At 40.4% G+C, this 22,960-nt stretch overlaps 2 protein-coding genes across 3 annotated transcripts in view; both read left to right on the top strand.

Moving 5' to 3' along the window:
• Positions 1–8,485, top strand: part of LOC131683542 (neurobeachin-like protein 1) — a 181,786-nt gene extending 173,301 nt beyond the window's left edge. For both annotated transcript variants that reach the window (XM_058965598.1, XM_058965597.1), the window contains 3 exons: positions 7,466–7,580; positions 7,654–7,831; positions 7,891–8,485. In XM_058965598.1, coding sequence (XP_058821581.1) covers positions 7,466–7,580; positions 7,654–7,831; positions 7,891–8,053 — 456 coding nt within the window. In that variant the 3' untranslated portion in view covers positions 8,054–8,485. The remainder of the gene's footprint in view (positions 1–7,465; positions 7,581–7,653; positions 7,832–7,890) is intronic.
• A 12,267-nt stretch (positions 8,486–20,752) lies between these two features.
• On the top strand, positions 20,753–21,972 carry LOC131680525 (uncharacterized). Its single transcript, XM_058961239.1, has 3 exons — positions 20,753–20,761; positions 21,075–21,375; positions 21,872–21,972. The coding sequence occupies exons 1-3, from the start codon at positions 20,753–20,755 to the stop codon at positions 21,970–21,972; spliced, it is 411 nt and encodes a 136-aa protein (XP_058817222.1).
• The last annotated feature ends 988 nt before the right edge of the window (positions 21,973–22,960 follow it).

Genomic DNA, 22,960 nt, shown 5'->3' with positions numbered 1-22,960 from the left:
GTAGCTTGATATATACTTCATTTTTGGTGAATGATGTTGCAGGCGAATTCAAAGTGAACATTGGCAAACTACTCAAGTATGATTCAGACAAAGGTGGTGAGTTATTAATTAGCACGTTTTAAAAGAATGAAAAGAATAGATTTGCTGACACTGCAGGTGTCGTAGATGTCCAGTCTCGATAGTTGACGCTTCCATGGATTCCGCCGGAAGACGTCGAAAAATGATGAAAAAGACGATCGCGAAGGAAGCAAGCGGTTGACGCTCGGTCATTAAACAAAAGTCGAAACCGAAATTGCTGAAAGAAAGGAAAAAAAATGCCCTGATCTTGCCGGGAAAAGATTAACCTTTACAGTACCAAGCTAAAATTTTTCTGAAAATTTTGTTTAAATTTTGCTCTCATTTCGTCAATTTTTGACCGAATTGGATGGAACTGGCTTTAAAAGATCTGGAATTTAGTCCAGTTTCTATATACTGAGTAGTGTTCAAATCCGTGGACCGGTTCCGGAATTAATCCGAATTCCCTTGGGGTATATCCGGCATCCCAGTGGGGTGACGGACGAGTTTTGAAGAAACATCCCATAAATTTAAGTAATTGTATTTTGAAATGTGCTACATATGACTATTTCCCATAGATCCTTCACAATAGACATGAATTGGACCAATCTTGGTCACCGGAGAACTGTTCCGGGAGAACCTAAGAAAATGTATATATTTTTCTATCATTCCAGCGATTTGGGTTCATAGCTTTATACGAAATGCGAAGTTCTTCCAATCATACGGTTCTACAGCTCCCTCAAGGCCATTCCGACACCGGTTCCGTACGGATGGACATTTGACGCATTTTGAAAACCAAGATGGCGGCTTCCGGTTACCATAAAACAGTGAAAACCACCATCAATATGGGTGTTATTTGAAAGAGAACGGTCAACAAAAGCCGGAAATTGATTTTTGACGCCATTTCTAAAACCAAGATGGCGGTTTCCGGTTATCACACTGCAGTGCAAACCGCCACCAATAATGGCGTCATTGTAAAGCGCTAGCGATCAGCAAAAGCCGGAAATTGGTCTTAGACGCCAATTCGAAAACCAAAATGGCGGGTTCATGTTCCAAAGAAACAGTGAAAACCGTCATCAATATGGGTGTCATTAGAAAAGAGATGGTCACTTGAAAACCAAGATGGTAGCTTCCGGTTACCACAAAACACTGAAAACAACCATCAATGTGGGTGTTATTTGAAGGAGGGAATTTATAATTGACGCCATTTTCAAAACCAAGATGGCGGTTTCCGGTTACCACAACAGTCAAAAGTATTGTCAATATGAGTGTCATTCAAAAGGGGGGGGGGGTCAATGGAAGACAGAAATTGATTTTTTCGCCATTTTCTAAGCAAAGATAGCGGCTTCCGGTTTCCACAAGGCAGTGAAAACCACCGTCAATAATGGTGTCATTGTAAAACGGGTGGTCAGCAAAAGACGAAAACTGGTTGTTTACGCCATTTTGAAAACCAAGATGGTGGCTTCCTGTTCCAAGGAAACAATGAAAACCATTCTCAGTGTGGGTGGCATTTGAAACGGGGTGATCAGTAGAAGACGGGAATTGATGATTGACGCCATTTTGAATACCAAGATGGCGGCTTCCGGTTTCCACAAAACAGTGAAGACTGTCATCAAGATGGAAGTCATTTGCGAGTGGATGCTCGGCAGATACGGATATTGATTGACGCCATTTTGGAAAGCAAGATGGTGGTACCACAAAATAGTCAAAATAATCATCGGTATGGGTTTTATTTAAAAATGAACGGTCACCCAAGTAGCAATTTTTATTTCAACAACTATTTCACACCAACAATAAGTATGTGCTGTTGTGACAGACAACTAAGTTTCTTCGTGACTCAAAAGGTACAGATTTAGACTAATTTTCAATATTGTTCAGCGAAACTTTTAAAACTTGCTCCCATTTCGTAGTCATTACTATGCGAGAATAACCGAATTAAATCATATTGTTGTCAATATGTTGAATGCAGATCTCAACAAGATTAGTTCATTCTTGCCGATGTTCACATGGGCTATCAATCGGCAATATAATAATAATTTTCGATTTGGACATGTGTATTTTTCCTCGTTCAATACTGCGGATCGTGATAGTGCGTTGCATTGGAGATGTATTTGTTGATTCACGCGTTCGTGGTTGGAGTCGGTGTCGGCTACATAGTGTGGTATACGTGCAGGTGTGTGGGGCTTCTTCGATGACTTCATCGTTTATGGAGTGATTGCTGGTCTCAATTAAAGCAGTGGATGATATCAAGAAATTTTGACTCGTGAGCCGCTGCCGAATAATGTGCTGAGGGAACGACGGCGACTGGGATGCCGCGGTTGCCTACTTTTTTCTTTACTTTGTAAGTAAGGGTTTTCCACTACTCGGGTTCTTGTTTGCCCGGCGTACCCTTCTTTTCAGGGCGGCCTAGGTGTTTCTACAGAATTACGGATTTTCGTTTCACAACAAAAAAAGGTAAATAAACTAATAGATTTACCGACTTTTATTCCACCAAATCTCCTCTTTGTTGCACTCTGTCGATGAAGTTGATCAGCTGCTTCTGACGATGGCGGGAAGGCGGGCGGTTTCTTCCGACCGGCCGGGAACACAACGGCCGCGTTCTCCTGCTGGTGTCGTTGGCTGCGCCGGCAGCGGTCCTTGACTTTTAGCTAGGGAGGTGAGCTTGGCTCCTTTGTTGGAACCTCCCTAGCGACGATGGTGAATTATCGCCGGATCTACTCGCTCCCCGCGAGAGATCCCAGAAGTCACCGCAGTGTACTTCCCAGGGGCGTCTGTTCGATGCCGTGGTCCGTCACTATCTAAAAACCTCGATGGCCGCCTTCTCCACGACACGAAAAAACAAACACCAACACCAAAAAACCGTACCGCCGCATAGCTATGTGTAGCATATCCAGCACACTTATTGCAGCAAGAGGAGAGCGGTTGCCTATCCAACCCCTGTTTCTTGTTTACAAACTTAAAACAAAAATTAGTACACCTATCTGATTACACAAAACCGTTCGACGATTGTAAGGACGTGACCCCTATCGGCCTACCCCTGAGTCGATTCCTAGTCCCACCAGGAGTACTTGCTCTAAATTTGAAGCAAATCAGACAAGTCTAGCTACCGGACCAACGTGCCTGAACTTTGTATGGGATTTTTCGACAATTTATATGAAGAAAACCCACTATCTCGCATTTTCACCGCTAGGTGGCACAGTATGCATCGAATTATCACTGTAAGTGAAAATAAGAAATATAATTTAATTGTGTACAACTTTGTCGAAGACTGCTAGTCAATTCGGCTTTGTTAAAAGAAGTTATCAAACTTTTAGCGAAGTGGTGTCTGAGTCAGTTTTGCATGGGGCCTAGCAGTGCGTGGTAGTGTACCGGTACTAGGTTCTAACAAACTAAACATTTTTGTAGAATAATGGTTAGATTTAGCTGAATAGTATGTTCGGAAGAATTGCAATACATAATACGAGTTATGTCTTGGTTAGAAAATTTTAGTGCCACCTGTGACCGCATAGATGGCGCCAACACTAACTTTTCAACGGAGAGAGATAGAAATTAGGTGTCTTCTACAAATATCACCGCTTCTATTTACTATAGAATCCATTCGAAAAATGGTTTTTGAAGAAAATTGCTCAAGGAGCTTAACTTTTCGCGGCAGTGATGCCGACTATGCGATTTTTTCAGTTAAATATTAAAAGTTTTTTTTTTTCTTATTACAAATATTTTAATTTTGAAGATTCTAATGCCATCGTGTTCTGTAGATATTTTTACATAAAAAACACGTATGATCTCAATATAATTTGAGCGCATCCTGAGATGCACTGTTTTGAAGGGAAGAACTCGAATTTTTTCTCATATAAAAATCCATTTTTATTGGCCAAAATTGAGAAAATCTTCAAACAGTCATAAAAATTGACCCTGATCTGCTAAAAAGCAACCAAAAACGTAATTTTTCATAATTTCTCGTCTACTTCACGATAAATTATGTGTGAACTTAGAATACTCAAGTTAGTTTTTTTTTATTGTTGTGCGCCTGCGATTTTATATGGGAAAAAGCGTTTTTTTGCTTCAAAATATCGCTGATTTGCTATTTGGCTAAAAAATCGGATAGTTGGCAGCACTGTCGCCAATAACTAATATATTTTCTAAACTCCTTGAACAATTTTCTTCAAAACCCATCTTACGGTTTGGTTCTAGAGTAAATAGAACCGGAAATATGTTCAAAAGGAAATCAAGGGTTTTGACAATTTGCCAAAAGGGGGGGGGGTCCTCTCATTGCCCGAGGGGTGATTGAATAGACACAAAAATTTGGGTTTTTATATATTGGCCCTAGATGAGCAATTCCTCCAAATTTGATTCAAATCCGTGAAGGTCGATTACACGTGCCTTGATCACTGCGCGTGGAATGACCCTTACTTAGAATACATGGGAATTGAGAGGGACCATCAAGCCACCTGATTGAAACGATTTGGGCAGGAAGAGTGGAGTAGCCAGATTCTTATTGCTAACATTTCGTGAACATTGCGCAGGATTTTCTCCCCACCTATTGAGGCTACTTTTTATAACAATGGCTTGCATTGTAATTGGCTTATATGGTCTTGTTATTGGAAGCAAAAGCTTCCGTAGTACATGTAAGCGAAGTCACTTTCCAACCACGCAATTCCTTTTTGGCCCTTCGTACAGTAGCATGCTGAGTATGGTCAGAGATGCTTGAACACGTCATGCTTGTCGTGTAAAGATTGCTCAGTGCTATGGAGAGTGTTCCTGTTACAAAGGTGGTAGTACCACCGCCACCACTACATCTACTGGCCACCCCTTTCAAATGACACCCATACTTATGGTTTTCACTGTTGTTTGTAGTAACCGGAAGCCACCATATTGGTTTTCGAAAATGGCGTCAAAAATCACTTTATGACTACCTCTTTCTGATACCTATACTGATGATAGTTTTCGCTGTTTTGCAGTAACAGGAAACCGCAAACTTGGTTTTCAAAACTGCATAAACAATCAATTTCGTCCTTTTTTCTCACCAATCCCTTTCAAATAACACCTATATTGATGGTAGTTTTCACTGCTTTTTGGAAACCGGCAGCCGCCATCTTGGTTTTCAAAATGGCGTCAATCATCAATTTCCGTCTCCTGCTGACACACCCCTTTCAAATGACACCCATATTGATGACGGTTTTCACTGTTTCTTTGGAACATGAACCCGCCATTTTGGTTTTCGAATTGGCGTCAAAAACCAATTTCCGGCTTTTGCTGATCGCTAGCGCTTTACAATGACGCCATTATTGGTGGCGGTTTGCACTGCACTGTGATAACCGGAAACCGCCATCTTGGTTTTGAAAATGGCGTCAAAAATCAATTTCTGTCTTCTATTGACCACTCCCTTTCGAATGACACCCATATTGATGATGCTTTTCACTGTTTTGTGGTAGCCGGAAATCCCCATTTCTTTTCAAAATGGCGTCAATTATCAATTTCCGGCTTTTGTTGACCGTTCTCTTTCAAATAACACCCATATTGATGGTGGTTTTCACTATTTTGTGGTAACCGGAAGCCGCCATCTTGGTTTTCAAAATGGCGTCAAATGTCCATCCGTACGGAACCGGTGCCGGAATGGCCTTGAGGGAGCTGTAGAACCGTATGATTGGAAGAACTTCGCATTTCGTATAAAGCTATGAACCCAAATCGCTGGAATGATAGAAAAATATATACATTTTCTTAGGTTCTCCCGGAACAGTTCTCCGGTGGCCAAGATTGGTCCAATTCATGTCTATTGTGAAGGATCAATGGGAAATAGTCATATGTAGCACATTTCAAAATACAATTACTTAAATTTATGGGATATTTCTTCAAAACTCGTCCGTCACCCCACTGGGATGCCGGATATACCCCAAGGGAATTCGGATTAATTCCGGAACCGGTCCACGGATTTGAACACTACTCGGTATATAGAAACTGGACTAAATTCCAGATCTTTTAAAGCCAGTTCCATCCAATTCGGTCAAAAATTGACGGAATGAGAGCAAAATTTAAACAAAATTTTCAGAAAAATGTTAGCTTGGTACTGTAAAGGTTAAGGGAACGAATAAGGAATAACGTACGCTGAGATTCTTCGCAAAGTGCGAATCGATCCTAAGGTGAAGCAGCTAGGGAGAATCTGCTGACAATCCGCCGCACTCAAAAAGGCGAGATACTCTTCGAACTGAAGAAAGACACTACTGTTCAGAGTTTAGCCTTCAAGACGCTCATTGAAAAGTCGCTACGCGAGTAAGGAATCGCAACGGCTCTGTCACGAGACAGTGATTGAGTATAGGAACCTGGACGGGTTCGCAACAGAAGCTGAGCTGATAAGTACCCTAGCAAACTATTGGAAACAAGCCGAATAAAGGATCGGTGGTAGTGTGTTCATTAAAGGCTTTCTTTAAAGTTACCAAAGAAATGGAAAGATGTTTTAAATGCATGAGCTTCGGTCGCCAGATGTGAAACTGCACAGGCCCGGACAGATCTGATTTGTGCAGAAAATGCGAAGAGAAGGAACACATTGCAAGAGACTGGACAAAGTAACCGAAGTGCATTCTCTGCACAAAGGGGGGCGAGCAGGACCACATTATGGAGGTCATCATTTGGCCAGCGTGCTGGAAGGCGTTATCATAGCCATATTTAATGAAGGTGACCCAAGTAAACCTCATTGCGACACTTTGCAGTGACTGTTGTGGCAGTCGACAACAGAAACCAAGTGTGACGTTGCAATTATTGCAGAGCTGTATCGAATCCCTATCGCTAACAGTAACTGGACGGCGGATAGAGCAGGAATGGCCGCAATACACGTTATAACGTTTACAGAAAATGGTCTCGAACTCATGCGAAGGATTCGTGATTGCCAAAATCAACGGGAATTTTATATGTATTTTCCAATCAGAGGACAGAAAGTGGTTTGAATTTCGGCAGGGGTCCCGCAAAGCTCTATCCTGGATCCCACGCTCTGGAACGGGATGTATAACAGCGAGCTGATTCTTTAGCTGCATAGGGCTGTGGAGATCGTCGGGTTCGCGGATGACATCGTAATAGTGGTACCGGGAGAGACGCAGGCAAAGATGGAAATGTTGGCTATAGAGCCAATCGACATGATCGGAAATTGGATGCAAGGAGTGAAAATGCAGATAGCCACCCAAATTAAACGTAATTTAGTAAATTAGGTATGTCAGGTAAAGCTCATAGTCGTGTTCCATGAAAGCACCATATACAAATTGATATTATTGAATGACCGGGCAGAACCAAGATAAAGATGTTTCATACTTTCACCCGTTGTTTTCTACGGCACGTGATTTTTCTGATGGGACTCTTATGCCTTTATGGGCAGTAAAGTAGTATAATATTAAAAAAAAAAACAACCTATGTTCTAATTTTGCAGGACGGAACTGTAAATGTGTACACAATAAAAGAAGGTCAATTTGTAAGGACAATAAATCCGATAGGATGTACGGGTACGAATATTGAAATCTCCTTCATCACACTGTCCTACCAAGGTGAGCAAATTTCGAACATCAATGCTGAAATATGTACACATTTTTTCTGACTTCCAATATATTTTTTCCTTAGGGCACATAGCATTTTCAGCTCTAGATGACACGTCCCATTCAGTTCATGTGTTCAGTATTAATGGTGTTAGTTTAGGCTCGAAGTACGTATCCGGTCGTGTGACGGGGTTAACAACGGCAACCGACTTTCTTGTTGTGTCCGACGACGCTGGAGATCTAACTATGAGTCGTTTGTATGGGTAATTACATCATTCTGTTGCAGTTATAGGAACTTAACCTAATATTGATTTTATTTCAGTTTGAAACCCATATTCGACATTCCGTTGCATATTCCAACGCAAACAATTGTTGCCACTGGAGGCAACACCCATCTGCTGGCACCGCTTCGTGATGGAAGTTTGGCTGTCATCGGCATCATGCAACCAATTGCGTACAAAAAACATGCCGTGTTGAATGTGTAATTCAACCCAAAGGTATCTTTAAAATATGCTGACGCATTAGAGTTAGTCTCGTCAATTATCTATAGTATTGCTTAGTTTTAAAAGAAATCGCGAACTTCTTATAACAATCCTCCAATACAAAGCTTGTTTAGTAATCAATAACACCTGTTAAAGTACGGATTTTATAACTATGATTAAAAGTGGCAAATTAGACACGCTAACCTCATTAGTCAGAAATGTTTAATTTACAACGCCTGCAGGTATGTATTTTAGGATGATAAGCTTCCTGTAGCCGACTAGAGAAGTGTACTAGAGAACCTTATGCGTCTGATAAGTTGTAACAAATATACGGCAGAACTTAAACGCAGAGATTGGTGTAATATATTAAGTGTGATTTTAGAAGAATTGTTATTTCTAATATATGTTGTTAATTTATAAACATTTAAAGTAAAACATATTTAACACGAATGTCTAGAAGAAAAAAATATTTTAACTGTAATGCAATAAATCACATTTCCTTGAACAATTTTAACCGAAAAGGGTTACATTGAAATAAGCAATACAAGGTCACGTCTTGCACATAATCTTAATCGTCCCATTTTGTTATCGGATACATTTATGTATTCTTTACCGTCGATATCAATCCGTCAGTTCTAGTTTTAACATCGAATTAGAGTTATGAAGAATTTTCTGGTCTCCGTAGCTTGTTAGTCTAACGATTCAGGCCTTTAAGATAACGGATTTGAGGCTAACTTTGTGAAAAACGTAGCTAATCCTGCAAATCTGATTTGTAATTCAGGGGTGGGAAAATACCGGTTGAGTACCGGTACGGTAAACCAAATCTCCACACGTGTTTGTATTTACTTTACATTGTGTGCGGTCTTACCGCTGGTTGTGTTTCAACGAGACACGAAAACTAAACCGAGTTTCGTTTACACAACACCGCGGTTTGGTTTTGATTTTCGTTTACCGGTGCACGAGTATGGGAGCGAAACACGAAAATAACAAAACCAAACTTCGGTTGTGTATTCTGGTTGATGTTTATCGGCTATGCTAGTGCTGCTAGTATTTTTATTAAGAATTTAAAAAAAATTCTTTTGGGTATAATATAAGGTTTTTTTTCGGTAATTGAAAAACTGTCTTCAGACATCTTTCTGCTCAAATAAATTATGTTCGTAGCGTTCCTTAACTCAATATTGCGACATTTTCATAATGATTTATCTCCAGGAAGTTTGCAATGTGTATGTTTGGTATGTGAATCCCAAAAAATCAAAAGTAAAAAGAAATTTAATAATCTCCGCCATTTTTATATCTAAGATAGCAGATCAAAATTTAAGATGACGGTATATTCGAAATATTCTGTCATCTAGAATTACGCGACATGGGCATTTCTAATATAAGAAATATGTCAAAAATCGCAAATTGATGCTTGCCGTCATTTGAAATCTGATTGAGGGTTTTTTGATATCAAAAAGCTGTCTAGAGATTAAAAATTGTTATTCGTCGCCAATTTGCATCCCAATATGGTGTTATTTTTACGGGCCCCGTGGTGGTGGAGGAACGCTACGTGGGAAGCTGAGCTGCAAGCAACCGGGCGGGTCATAGGTGGTGGATAATGCTTAATCGCGATAGCAACTAGTTGCGATTCGCGACCCGAACCAGCAGCGGGGGCTGACTGCGGGTGTGGTAGGACGAGGTAGTGGGCCCTATACGTTCTAGGCCTAAATACCACATGCCCTAAAGCAGCCCTGACAAGGCGAGCCAGCGCCGCCTTTAAATAAGCGCTTAGCCCAAATCCCTCTCCTCCCGTTATCCTTCCTTCCTTCCTTCCTTCCTTCTGCGGCTGTTCGCCCATCTAAATATGGAAGCTGTTCTTCAATGTCAGCTTCTTTCACCGAACAGCCTAGATAAGCCGTGTAGTGTCGGTAGTGGTTGTTTCAACCGACTAAGAATTACACTACGGACTACCTGTTTCAGTGGTAAAAATCCACCAAACGGGGAACCCCAATTCCATAGTGTCATGCGACCCGTGCTATGGGTAAAATTGTTGAGGGGGTTTAAAACATTCTCAATGGCGAACGGAGCCTGGGAAGAGTCGGGCGAACTCCCCAGTGTGCTGCATTACGCAGTGGAACGTTCACTCTACACACCGATTTTTTTTTTTTCACCGATGATCCACTTAATTTTGCCGAATTTTTGTTGGCTGGGGTTTGCTGAGACTCTCGGCTGATGGTAGTTCGGTGAAGTTTTGTTGAGTTTCGATTATCAAATTTCGATGTGTACAGATGAACCTGCCCAGAGGCCGTGTGGTATCCGGCCTAGAATTGAGCCACTGGAGTCCTGCTCCCATGTCGTAGGAGGCGACTGAAAGTAGGAGACCCTAAGTCAAGGTGTAGTTCCGTGCCGAGGACTTAATGACTGGAGGGTCTAAAATATGCCAGTCGCGCACGGAGCGTTTTGGGTTTTGCCCTTGCTGTGTTATGCGAATCTCTGACACAGTGGACCATTATTTTCTTCGCAAATCGTGGGAATCAAATGATCATGTCCCATTTAAACCTGATATGGCTCGCTAAATGCGTTAACATCCCAACTCGCTTGGTGTCCTCTAGTTGTTGTGCAATTTGTGTTGGAGATGAAATGTAATCAACAATGGTTAGAATAGCACAAGTCAATCTCCAACATAAACGTACAGCAACTATGAATTTATCTCGACTCATGCAGGAAGGTAAAGCTTCCATAGCACTGGTTCAAGAACCGTATTTCCATAAAGGAAACTTCTATTTTGGAAAGTTACTTAACACTGCCTTCATTGCTTACAACAAGACAGGCATGACTAACCCACGTGAAATGCCTCGTGCTTGCATTCTTGCAAATAAGGCTATTGACGCGTGTCTCATATCGGAGCTCACAACTCGCGATATCTGTGTTGTCACAGTTTCACTGACTGTCGGAAACGTAGACAAAAAATACATATATTGTTCAGCATACCTACCGCATAACAAATCATCTCCTTCTGATGATTTCAAAAGCGTTGTATCATATTGTAGCAGAAATGGGCTTCCGCTCATTATCGGCAGTGATGCGAATGCTCATCACATCATTTGGGGCAGCTCAGACATCAATCTGAGAGGCTCTGAACTGATGGAGTACATAAGTAGTACAAATCTCCATATTCTGAATGTGGGAAACCGAGCAACTTTTGCGAGGTCTGGGAGGGAGGAGGTGTTGGACATAACACTTTGCTCTGATAGAATTTTGCATGAACTGGGAAATTGGCAGGTTCCAAATGAAACTGAACCGTCTCTATCCGATCATAAATATATATTTTTCGATCATTTTGATGTCACCTTCAATGTGGTGACATATCGTAATCCTAAGTCTACAAACTGGGACCTCTTTTTGGAAAACTTGGCGACTAAATTTCATGGATATTTTCCAACAATTAGTCAACTAGACGACTTAGATGACGTCGTGGATACGACAAACTCATTCATATTAGCATCCTACGAAGAAGCTTGTCCACTTCGTACTGTTAAATCGACTAGGGGAACCCCTTGGTAGAGGGCTGAGCTTGAAAGAATGAAGAAAGTTATGAGAAGAGCATGGAACCGGCGTCAGCGTGATGACTCCAGGGCTTTCAGGTCAGCTCGTAGTGCATATAAGAAATGTCTTAGATCTGCAGAACGGGCTGGCTGGCAAAGCCTATGCACTAATGTCTCTAGTCTGAACGAGGCTAGCAGATTAAATAAAATTCTCTCCAAATCGAATGATTTTCAGATGAACTCCTTGAAAACCAGAGATGGTGTTTATGTGACGGACGAAAAAGATGTTCTTAATTGTCTTTTCGACACACACTTTCCAGGTTGTATCGATCCGGAGTTGAACAATGTTCACCGATCTCATTCTGGTGATTCGGACTCGTGGGCGTTAGCACGCACATTGGTTTCCACTGAATCGGTCAAGTGGGCGGTTGACAGCTTTGCTCCATACAAATCACCCGGAAAAGATGGAATACTTCCCGTGTTACTGCAAAAGGGATTTGATATTCTTAAACATGTCTTGAAAAAGATTTTGCTTTCCAGTCTTGCTACCGGATATATCCCGAAAGCATGGCGAGAAATAACTGTTAGATTTATTCCCAAAGGGGGGCGCTCAAGCTATGAAGAAGCCAAGAGTTTTAGGCCTATCAGCTTAAGTTCTTTTCTTCTGAAAGCTTTGGAACGGATAATCGATCATCACATCAGGAACGTTAGTTTAGTTGAATATCCACTGCACAAAATGCAACATGCATATCAGTGTGGGAAATCCACGATCACTTTGCTTCACGATGTTGTTTACAACATTGAGAAGGCCTTCTCGCTCAAACAATCTAGCTTGGGTGTATTTCTAGATATTGAGGGTGCTTTTGACAATGTGTCCTTCCAGTCTATTCTGGAAGCTACGCACGGTCATGGGATACCTGCATGTATCTCAGGTTGGATAAACGCAATGCTTAGTAACCGCATACTTTGCTCGTCACTGCGACAGGCTGAGATACGGAAGTTGAGTATTTGCGGTTGTCCTCAGGGCGGCGTTCTGTCACCTTTGTTATGGAACTTAGTAGCTGACGGCTTGTTGAAGAAACTCAATGAGCTTGGATTTCCAACCTACGGGTTTGCTGACGATTACCAAATACTAATTACTGGATTTTGCATCGGAACAATCTTTGACTTAATGCAACAGGCATTAAGAGCTGTCGAACAGTGGTGTCGACAAGTTAAACTATCAGTTAACCCAAGCAAAACTTCAATGGTTCTTTTCACGAAGAAGCGAATAACAACCGGGGTTCGTCCCTTGCAGTTCTTTGATTCTGAGCTGCTGTGTGCAGATCAAGTCAAATACGTTGGAGTCATATTGGATTCCAAACTGAATTGGTCTGCTCACATTGAGTTCAGAGTCAAGAAAGCGTGCATGGCCTTCGGGCAGTGCAGACGAACTTTTGGAAAGACCTGGGGTCTCAAACCTAAATACATCTATTGGATTTACACGACAATTGTACGTCCAATACTGTCATACGGATGCCTTGTGTGGTGGCAGAGGGGAGAGGTGGTGACAGTCCAGTCAAAGCTAAACCATCTGCAAAGAATGGCGCTCATGGCGTTGACTGGTGCTTTCACCACGACTCCGACTGCTGCTCTTGAGGCACTTCTAAACATCAAACCATTACACATACACTTAAAACAAGAAGCACTATCAAGTGCATACAGACTGCAGGTTACTGGGCTTTGGAACAGTAATCATGTTGATCTTGCTACCAGTCATACACGATTGTGGTCACAAATGGTTACATGGGGTGAAGATATTCTTGCTCCCAGCGATATTACACTCACTTGTAGTTTTCCTTACAGGACATTCCATGTGAAGATTCCCTCTCGAGAGGAGTGGTTGTCTGGCTTTATGGAAAGACAACAACAAACGCAAGTGGTTTGCTACACTGACGGTTCTCTGATGGAGGGACGTGCTGGTGCTGGTGTCTTCTGTCGTGAAATGAGATTGGAACAATCTCACTCACTAGGTAGATACTGTACTGTATTCCAAGCAGAAATCTTTGCGATTATGTGCGGGGTGCAATCGGCCCTTCAACTGAGTTTGTCCGGCAGAGTTATAAACTTCTGCTCCGATAGTCAGGCTGCAATCAAGGCTCTTAGCTCGGACAAATCCCGGTCCAAGCTAGTGATCGCGTGCCGAACCCAAATCGAAGAACTAAGCATTGTCAACACTATCTACCTTGTCTGGGTGCCCGGACATTGCGGTATTACTGGAAATGAATGGGCTGACGAATTGGCCAGGGCAGGTTCAGCGATTGACTTCGTTGGTCCTGAGCCAGCGCTGCCAATTTCGACAAGTTGGATAAGGGAAAAAATACGGTCCTGGGCTTCGTCCGAGCACCGCATTTATTGGAGAAATCTACAAACGTGTCGCCAAACAAAGGCGTTTCTAGAACAACCATGCCCAGTGGTTTCGAAAAATCTCTTACATTTTTCAAAGCTCCACTGCGGCATGCTGACCAGGGCTTTAACCGGCCACTGCAAACTCAATTATCACATGGCAACTATTCAGCGCGCTGAGTCTTTTTCATGTGATCTTTGTGAATCCGACTACGGAACCTCATATCATCTGATATGCAACTGTCCAGCGGTAGCGCAATTGCGATTTCGGGTCTTCAGCCGTCCTTATATAGACGAAACCATGTTTGGTCGACTGAAACTCAGAGACATACTAAAGTTTCTTGTCCAATGTGGTAAAGAGCTTTAGGCTTATTCGCAGGCAAGTTGAACTACTTGTGAGTTTAACTTACCTGTTGTTTATTTTTGTTTTGTGCTGTTATTTTTCCCACCCTTCCAATTCTACTTCGCTACACCTCCTTGTCCTTTCCTTCCGCTCAGGAAATGATGAAACACACGGCAAGGCACAAATCCCCGACTATGTACGGGGAACGTGCCATTTGAGCCAATATATTCTGATTCCTGATTCCTGAATCCCAAAAAATCAAAAGTAAAAAGAAATTTAATAATCTCCGCCATTTTTATATCTAAGATAGCAGATCAAAATTTAAGATGACGGTATATTCGAAATATTCTGTCATCTAGAATTACGCGACATGGGCATTTCTAATATAAGAAATATGTCAAAAATCGCAAATCGCTTGCCGTCATTTGAAATCTGATTGAGGGTTTTTTGATATCAAAAAGCTGTCTAGAGATTAAAAATTGTTATTCGTCGCCAATTTGCATTCCAATATGGTGTTATTTTTACGACTATTTGGCATTTTAAAGCATGCATATTTAAATAGGCATATGCTTCCAAGGAAACGAAACTTGAATTGCGTCGTAAATTAGAAATTCGAAAAAGCGGAATTATATTAAAAATGATGGCCTATTCATGATGATTTAACAACTAGCATGGTTACAGTATGGCCCAATATCCACATTAATGATTGAAGGTCGTTTTACATGTTTGTTGTAATGACGAATGCTTGCGCAACATTTTTTTTTAAATTTGATTGTTCTGTAGTATTTATATACACACATCGACTGGTATCGCCGGAAATATTTATTCCTTTAAGAGTCGATTCACCCTCGCTTAACTTTTAAGCCAGGTTCACCAGTACGTTTAATCGACCCTAAGAAACTAAGTTTCCAACGGCGGCCTATTAAATAAAAGTGTTCTTGCTATTCGTTATTTGATTGCTGTTCTCAATGAATTAAGTTTTCTAGTAATTGAATAATTGAGTGGTAGTTTTCTCTAAACTCGAATGTTCGCGATCAAACCTTCTAGAGGACGTCCATAATGTGTCAAAACGATGTGCAGTTACTGCAACAATAACAGAAATCTTGAGCTTTTTTTTTTTTTAAAAAGACATATCTGCAATGAGTTACTCTCTTTGTTTACTTTCTCTTCTGTTAATAATTCGGTCACTTTAACATTTATCCCTCAACTCTTTTCATAATATGCTTGTTCAAACCACCGTATGTTTTACCAGCACTCAGTAAATAAGGACCTAATCGTTTAACAGTGAGTTTCCCCCACTTGCGTCTGAGTTGCTCATCATATTTGGATAACACACACATACTTGCAATTGCCTCTGTGCAAGGATATATGTATCAATACGATACGCCGTAGCAGTAATAATAAGGATATATGTATACATAATGCGAGTGTGTGCTCGAGATTATCCGAGAATCGCCTAACCAGCGCAACCAGACGTGGATTAAATCTCATTGATACGACTATTGACGATATAAACACAACAGGCCTCTTTGAATGAATGTGAAGCTATTGATTTCATCAATTTAATGGATTTTATTGTTTTTGTTATTTCAATGACTTTGCTGATTTCATTGTTTTCCTTAATTTCAATTTAAACATTTTGACATTGACATCAATTTATATGCTCTAGACAACTTTGCCGAATCAAATATATCTACATTTCACGGTTTCATGCAATTATTCGCCAAGACATGGTAGCGGTTTTTAGTTTGGTGTACGTCATCTTGGTTTTCAGCATTGAAACAAACATCTATTGTTAAACTGTTAACAACTGCTCAGAACCAGCCATTTCGATATTCCCCCATCGACTCTCAACAACTAATTGAACTCAATTCAGTTGCCTTGCATTGCACACGAATTTACTGCTTCTTCTTTCAACCGCAGCATCGTGTATAGAAAAAAAGCAGTTTCGGTTTTCTAACGCCGAACCGAAACCGCTGCTAAGAATACATCAATACAAGTAGAAACACGTTCACACATGTAAACGGTGCTGAATGACTCGGTTTTAGAAACTGAGACTCGGTTGAGGTTTTTTATTTCGTTTACCGTGTGGACGAAACCAAAACCGAATACGATGGGCATCACTCGTTTACACGTGTTGAGATTTTGAGAACCGTACCGGTGAATGTACGTACCAGTTGGTTTTCTTACCCACCTCTGTTTGTAATTTGATGTTAATTTCAATATGGTTTTAACCTTTGAGGTATTGGCTCTCAAACGCAAAACTTAGCCCGCTCTGCGCGCCGCCAAGATGTTATTATTGGCACTAGTCAAGATGATAATAATTTTTTCTTTCATTGGTCCGAGTTGGCGGCTCGAATTATTTTAACTATTTAAAGTTATATGTGATTAGTTTTACGAAAATTCAGGATGAAAATGGTAAGAATAAAACAGCTCTTTCGTTTAATGTAAATATAATTGGGTTACTGTGCCCCAATTCATCACAGCACCTCTATTCATCCCATCCATTTTAACATATTAGTTAGAGCAGTGTCTGCTATCTCTATTCATCGCTTTAACTGAAATGGTAGAATGAATAAGGGTGCGTTGTACTCAACTTTTTGTATCGTTCAAATGCAAGTATTATACATTTTCCAGGTAATATTTTTAATTGTACTCATTCTTAGGAACTAGGCAAAGATGATGATACGTATTTAACCGCAAACCGTGAGCCAAGTTATTAACGAAATAGTGTGATATCCTGACTAATGAGATCAATAAGGGGTCGTCTACCCTCATCTTTATTTTTGCAATTGAGATTCTGTTCTACTTTTCATCTGCGGAAAGTGCACATCCGGATATAGATATGGATACTAATATCGTTGATATCCTCGAATATGTTGGAGAAGCAGTGCAACCTATTAAAGAGGGGTTTGCTGTGTACGCAGCAAATCATATTGTGTGCATTGGGTATCGTATGATTCAACGTTCCAATATAATGATCGAAGTGGTGGGATACGTAACTCCCTTCGCCTCATCAGACCATGCTTATCGTGCAACCAGATATATTAGCACATTCACCCAAAATTCCACGCGGCGTTTCCCGATTGAAAGAAACAGCCCATGGAGCGCGGCACACACCGCGCTTAGCCGATTTGACATAATATCGCGATTTTGCATAACAAAGGCCTGAATGAGAACACATACTGTTACAAAAATCAGCCCTGCGTTATGTAACGTTTTGTGCAGGTTGATCATACCACGTGCAAGTGGTGCCAAAAGAATTTTTGTATTATACTAAACGTGGTGACGTACAGTATAATACAAAAATTATTTTTAGATTACAGAATTGATGAAATTGGATAAATGAGTTAAACTAATCAATCAAATTCTCTTTTAAAAATTGTCCATCCGTTTAAACCCAAATTGGAGGCGCTACATTACTTAACTTCAAGCGCGAGTAGCAAATACAAGTGCTAGTTACAGCAAACCTAGCAACCTTAGAGCAGCAGAATTTATGATGCAGTTGGAACTAAGCATTGTCAACACTATCTACCTTGTCTGGGTGCCCGGACATTGCGGTATTACTGGAAATGAATGGGCTGACGAATTGGCCAGGGCAGGTTCAGCGATTGACTTCGTTGGTCCTGAGCCAGCGCTGCCAATTTCGACAAGTTGGATAAGGGAAAAAATACGGTCCTGGGCTTCGTCCGAGCACCGCATTTATTGGAGAAATCTACAAACGTGTCGCCAAACAAAGGCGTTTCTAGAACAACCATGCCCAGTGGTTTCGAAAAATCTCTTACATTTTTCAAAGCTCCACTGCGGCATGCTGACCAGGGCTTTAACCGGCCACTGCAAACTCAATTATCACATGGCAACTATTCAGCGCGCTGAGTCTTTTTCATGTGATCTTTGTGAATCCGACTACGGAACCTCATATCATCTGATATGCAACTGTCCAGCGGTAGCGCAATTGCGATTTCGGGTCTTCAGCCGTCCTTATATAGACGAAACCATGTTTGGTCGACTGAAACTCAGAGACATACTAAAGTTTCTTGTCCAATGTGGTAAAGAGCTTTAGGCTTATTCGCAGGCAAGTTGAACTACTTGTGAGTTTAACTTACCTGTTGTTTATTTTTGTTTTGTGCTGTTATTTTTCCCACCCTTCCAATTCTACTTCGCTACACCTCCTTGTCCTTTCCTTCCGCTCAGGAAATGATGAAACACACGGCAAGGCACAAATCCCCGACTATGTACGGGGAACGTGCCATTTGAGCCAATATATTCTGATTCCTGATTCCTGAATCCCAAAAAATCAAAAGTAAAAAGAAATTTAATAATCTCCGCCATTTTTATATCTAAGATAGCAGATCAAAATTTAAGATGACGGTATATTCGAAATATTCTGTCATCTAGAATTACGCGACATGGGCATTTCTAATATAAGAAATATGTCAAAAATCGCAAATTGATGCTTGCCGTCATTTGAAATCTGATTGAGGGTTTTTTGATATCAAAAAGCTGTCTAGAGATTAAAAATTGTTATTCGTCGCCAATTTGCATTCCAATATGGTGTTATTTTTACGACTATTTGGCATTTTAAAGCATGCATATTTAAATAGGCATATGCTTCCAAGGAAACGAAACTTGAATTGCGTCGTAAATTAGAAATTCGAAAAAGCGGAATTATATTAAAAATGATGGCCTATTCATGATGATTTAACAACTAGCATGGTTACAGTATGGCCCAATATCCACATTAATGATTGAAGGTCGTTTTACATGTTTGTTGTAATGACGAATGCTTGCGCAACATTTTTTTTAAATTTGATTGTTCTGTAGTATTTATATACACACATCGACTGGTATCGCCGGAAATATTTATTCCTTTAAGAGTCGATTCACCCTCGCTTAACTTTTAAGCCAGGTTCACCAGTACGTTTAATCGACCCTAAGAAACTAAGTTTCCAACGGCGGCCTATTAAATAAAAGTGTTCTTGCTATTCGTTATTTGATTGCTGTTCTCAATGAATTAAGTTTTCTAGTAATTGAATAATTGAGTGGTAGTTTTCTCTAAACTCGAATGTTCGCGATCAAACCTTCTAGAGGACGTCCATAATGTGTCAAAACGATGTGCAGTTACTGCAACAATAACAGAAATCTTGAGCTTTTTTTTTTTTTAAAAAGACATATCTGCAATGAGTTACTCTCTTTGTTTACTTTCTCTTCTGTTAATAATTCGGTCACTTTAACATTTATCCCTCAACTCTTTTCATAATATGCTTGTTCAAACCACCGTATGTTTTACCAGCACTCAGTAAATAAGGACCTAATCGTTTAACAGTGAGTTTCCCCCACTTGCGTCTGAGTTGCTCATCATATTTGGATAACACACACATACTTGCAATTGCCTCTGTGCAAGGATATATGTATCAATACGATACGCCGTAGCAGTAATAATAAGGATATATGTATACATAATGCGAGTGTGTGCTCGAGATTATCCGAGAATCGCCTAACCAGCGCAACCAGACGTGGATTAAATCTCATTGATACGACTATTGACGATATAAACACAACAGGCCTCTTTGAATGAATGTGAAGCTATTGATTTCATCAATTTAATGGATTTTATTGTTTTTGTTATTTCAATGACTTTGCTGATTTCATTGTTTTCCTTAATTTCAATTTAAACATTTTGACATTGACATCAATTTATATGCTCTAGACAACTTTGCCGAATCAAATATATCTACATTTCACGGTTTCATGCAATTATTCGCCAAGACATGGTAGCGGTTTTTAGTTTGGTGTACGTCATCTTGGTTTTCAGCATTGAAACAAACATCTATTGTTAAACTGTTAACAACTGCTCAGAACCAGCCATTTCGATATTCCCCCATCGACTCTCAACAACTAATTGAACTCAATTCAGTTGCCTTGCATTGCACACGAATTTACTGCTTCTTCTTTCAACCGCAGCATCGTGTATAGAAAAAAAGCAGTTTCGGTTTTCTAACGCCGAACCGAAACCGCTGCTAAGAATACATCAATACAAGTAGAAACACGTTCACACATGTAAACGGTGCTGAATGACTCGGTTTTAGAAACTGAGACTCGGTTGAGGTTTTTTATTTCGTTTACCGTGTGGACGAAACCAAAACCGAATACGATGGGCATCACTCGTTTACACGTGTTGAGATTTTGAGAACCGTACCGGTGAATGTACGTACCAGTTGGTTTTCTTACCCACCTCTGTTTGTAATTTGATGTTAATTTCAATATGGTTTTAACCTTTGAGGTATTGGCTCTCAAACGCAAAACTTAGCCCGCTCTGCGCGCCGCCAAGATGTTATTATTGGCACTAGTCAAGATGATAATAATTTTTTCTTTCATTGGTCCGAGTTGGCGGCTCGAATTATTTTAACTATTTAAAGTTATATGTGATTAGTTTTACGAAAATTCAGGATGAAAATGGTAAGAATAAAACAGCTCTTTCGTTTAATGTAAATATAATTGGGTTACTGTGCCCCAATTCATCACAGCACCTCTATTCATCCCATCCATTTTAACATATTAGTTAGAGCAGTGTCTGCTATCTCTATTCATCGCTTTAACTGAAATGGTAGAATGAATAAGGGTGCGTTGTACTCAACTTTTTGTATCGTTCAAATGCAAGTATTATACATTTTCCAGGTAATATTTTTAATTGTACTCATTCTTAGGAACTAGGCAAAGATGATGATACGTATTTAACCGCAAACCGTGAGCCAAGTTATTAACGAAATAGTGTGATATCCTGACTAATGAGATCAATAAGGGGTCGTCTACCCTCATCTTTATTTTTGCAATTGAGATTCTGTTCTACTTTTCATCTGCGGAAAGTGCACATCCGGATATAGATATGGATACTAATATCGTTGATATCCTCGAATATGTTGGAGAAGCAGTGCAACCTATTAAAGAGGGGTTTGCTGTGTACGCAGCAAATCATATTGTGTGCATTGGGTATCGTATGATTCAACGTTCCAATATAATGATCGAAGTGGTGGGATACGTAACTCCCTTCGCCTCATCAGACCATGCTTATCGTGCAACCAGATATATTAGCACATTCACCCAAAATTCCACGCGGCGTTTCCCGATTGAAAGAAACAGCCCATGGAGCGCGGCACACACCGCGCTTAGCCGATTTGACATAATATCGCGATTTTGCATAACAAAGGCCTGAATGAGAACACATACTGTTACAAAAATCAGCCCTGCGTTATGTAACGTTTTGTGCAGGTTGATCATACCACGTGCAAGTGGTGCCAAAAGAATTTTTGTATTATACTAAACGTGGTGACGTACAGTATAATACAAAAATTATTTTTAGATTACAGAATTGATGAAATTGGATAAATGAGTTAAACTAATCAATCAAATTCTCTTTTAAAAATTGTCCATCCGTTTAAACCCAAATTGGAGGCGCTACATTACTTAACTTCAAGCGCGAGTAGCAAATACAAGTGCTAGTTACAGCAAACCTAGCAACCTTAGAGCAGCAGAATTTATGATGCAGTTGGTGCAGCGTGTACGTTTCAGTGAACGTCTCGATATCTAAATGGGTACTGAAATGCTCATGTAAAGCTGGCACAATAATATGCAAGCAAATTGTTGTTTGTCTTCTCCTTATAGAAAAGTGATCAAAACCTGAACTGCCGTTCTACGCACGATTGTCCCATGTTTCAAAATAGACAACTGAGGAAAAAGCAATCAAAGTTGAACATTTGCTTTCAGTGGGAAAACGGCTATACAAATCAAACTGTAATGTTCAAAATGACTTTAAAAATCAACAATCGATTTTTTTCCAATTGTAAATTCATTTTATGCAACTTTTCATAAAAAAATGTTCAGTAGGACTGTTATGCCGACTGTTGTATGGCAGCACTTATGCTGCTGCAAATGTCAGATGTAGTCTGCTTTATTTACATTCGTGTGCGTCGGGGTTTGTGTGCTGGATAGTTTTATAGACTTCCGGTGAAAATTTCAACGTGTCGACATGTTGGTTTTCACCGAGTGCTAGATAATTCGCTTTTTTCACCTTGATTGGGCGAATTACTCGTGCTGTGGTGGACCAATTTTGTGACGCTGCGAGTTTATCGTCGGTTAGTCACAGAAAGTAAAGTCCATTGGACTATAAACGAAAATTAACTGGCAATATAGCTTTATATGCTGTGCCATTTTGGGCTTTGTTTCACAAACAAGCCAAACAGAAGCGAAGAAAAAGAAGAAGATAGTTTTATACTTCGCTAGAAATCAGAAATGGATTTCTTGGCCATGTTAAAAGTGTACAAAAGTGATGATAGGGATGATGAATTTTACAGGGTCGGCTCCATCGGCGAACCGGAAGAACGATTCTGTATCTCAAGCAAGCTCTTGTCGGGTATGGACCGCTTTCCAGCGGAATCTGAAGAACGTAGCGACGATTCCGACGCTTTTTGGGTCACCTGAAGCAGAAAACGTCAGAAAGAAGACCAAGAACGAAGCTAAAAAGGATTCCGCCTACTTCGTCATTGAAAAAGATTATGGATATCGTAAAAAATATTTAGAACTCTTGTCTTGTGATGACAAAAACAGGAAAAAACGAGACCTACTGGAGCATGGCCACGGATGGTCAGCGTAGGTATATTC

Source organism: Topomyia yanbarensis, chromosome 2 (assembly GCF_030247195.1).
Source record: "Topomyia yanbarensis strain Yona2022 chromosome 2, ASM3024719v1, whole genome shotgun sequence".
NCBI classification, from domain to species: Eukaryota; Metazoa; Arthropoda; class Insecta; order Diptera; family Culicidae; genus Topomyia; species Topomyia yanbarensis.
Note: the sequence above shows the minus strand (reverse complement) of the source record. Positions and strands in the feature narration are given on the sequence as shown.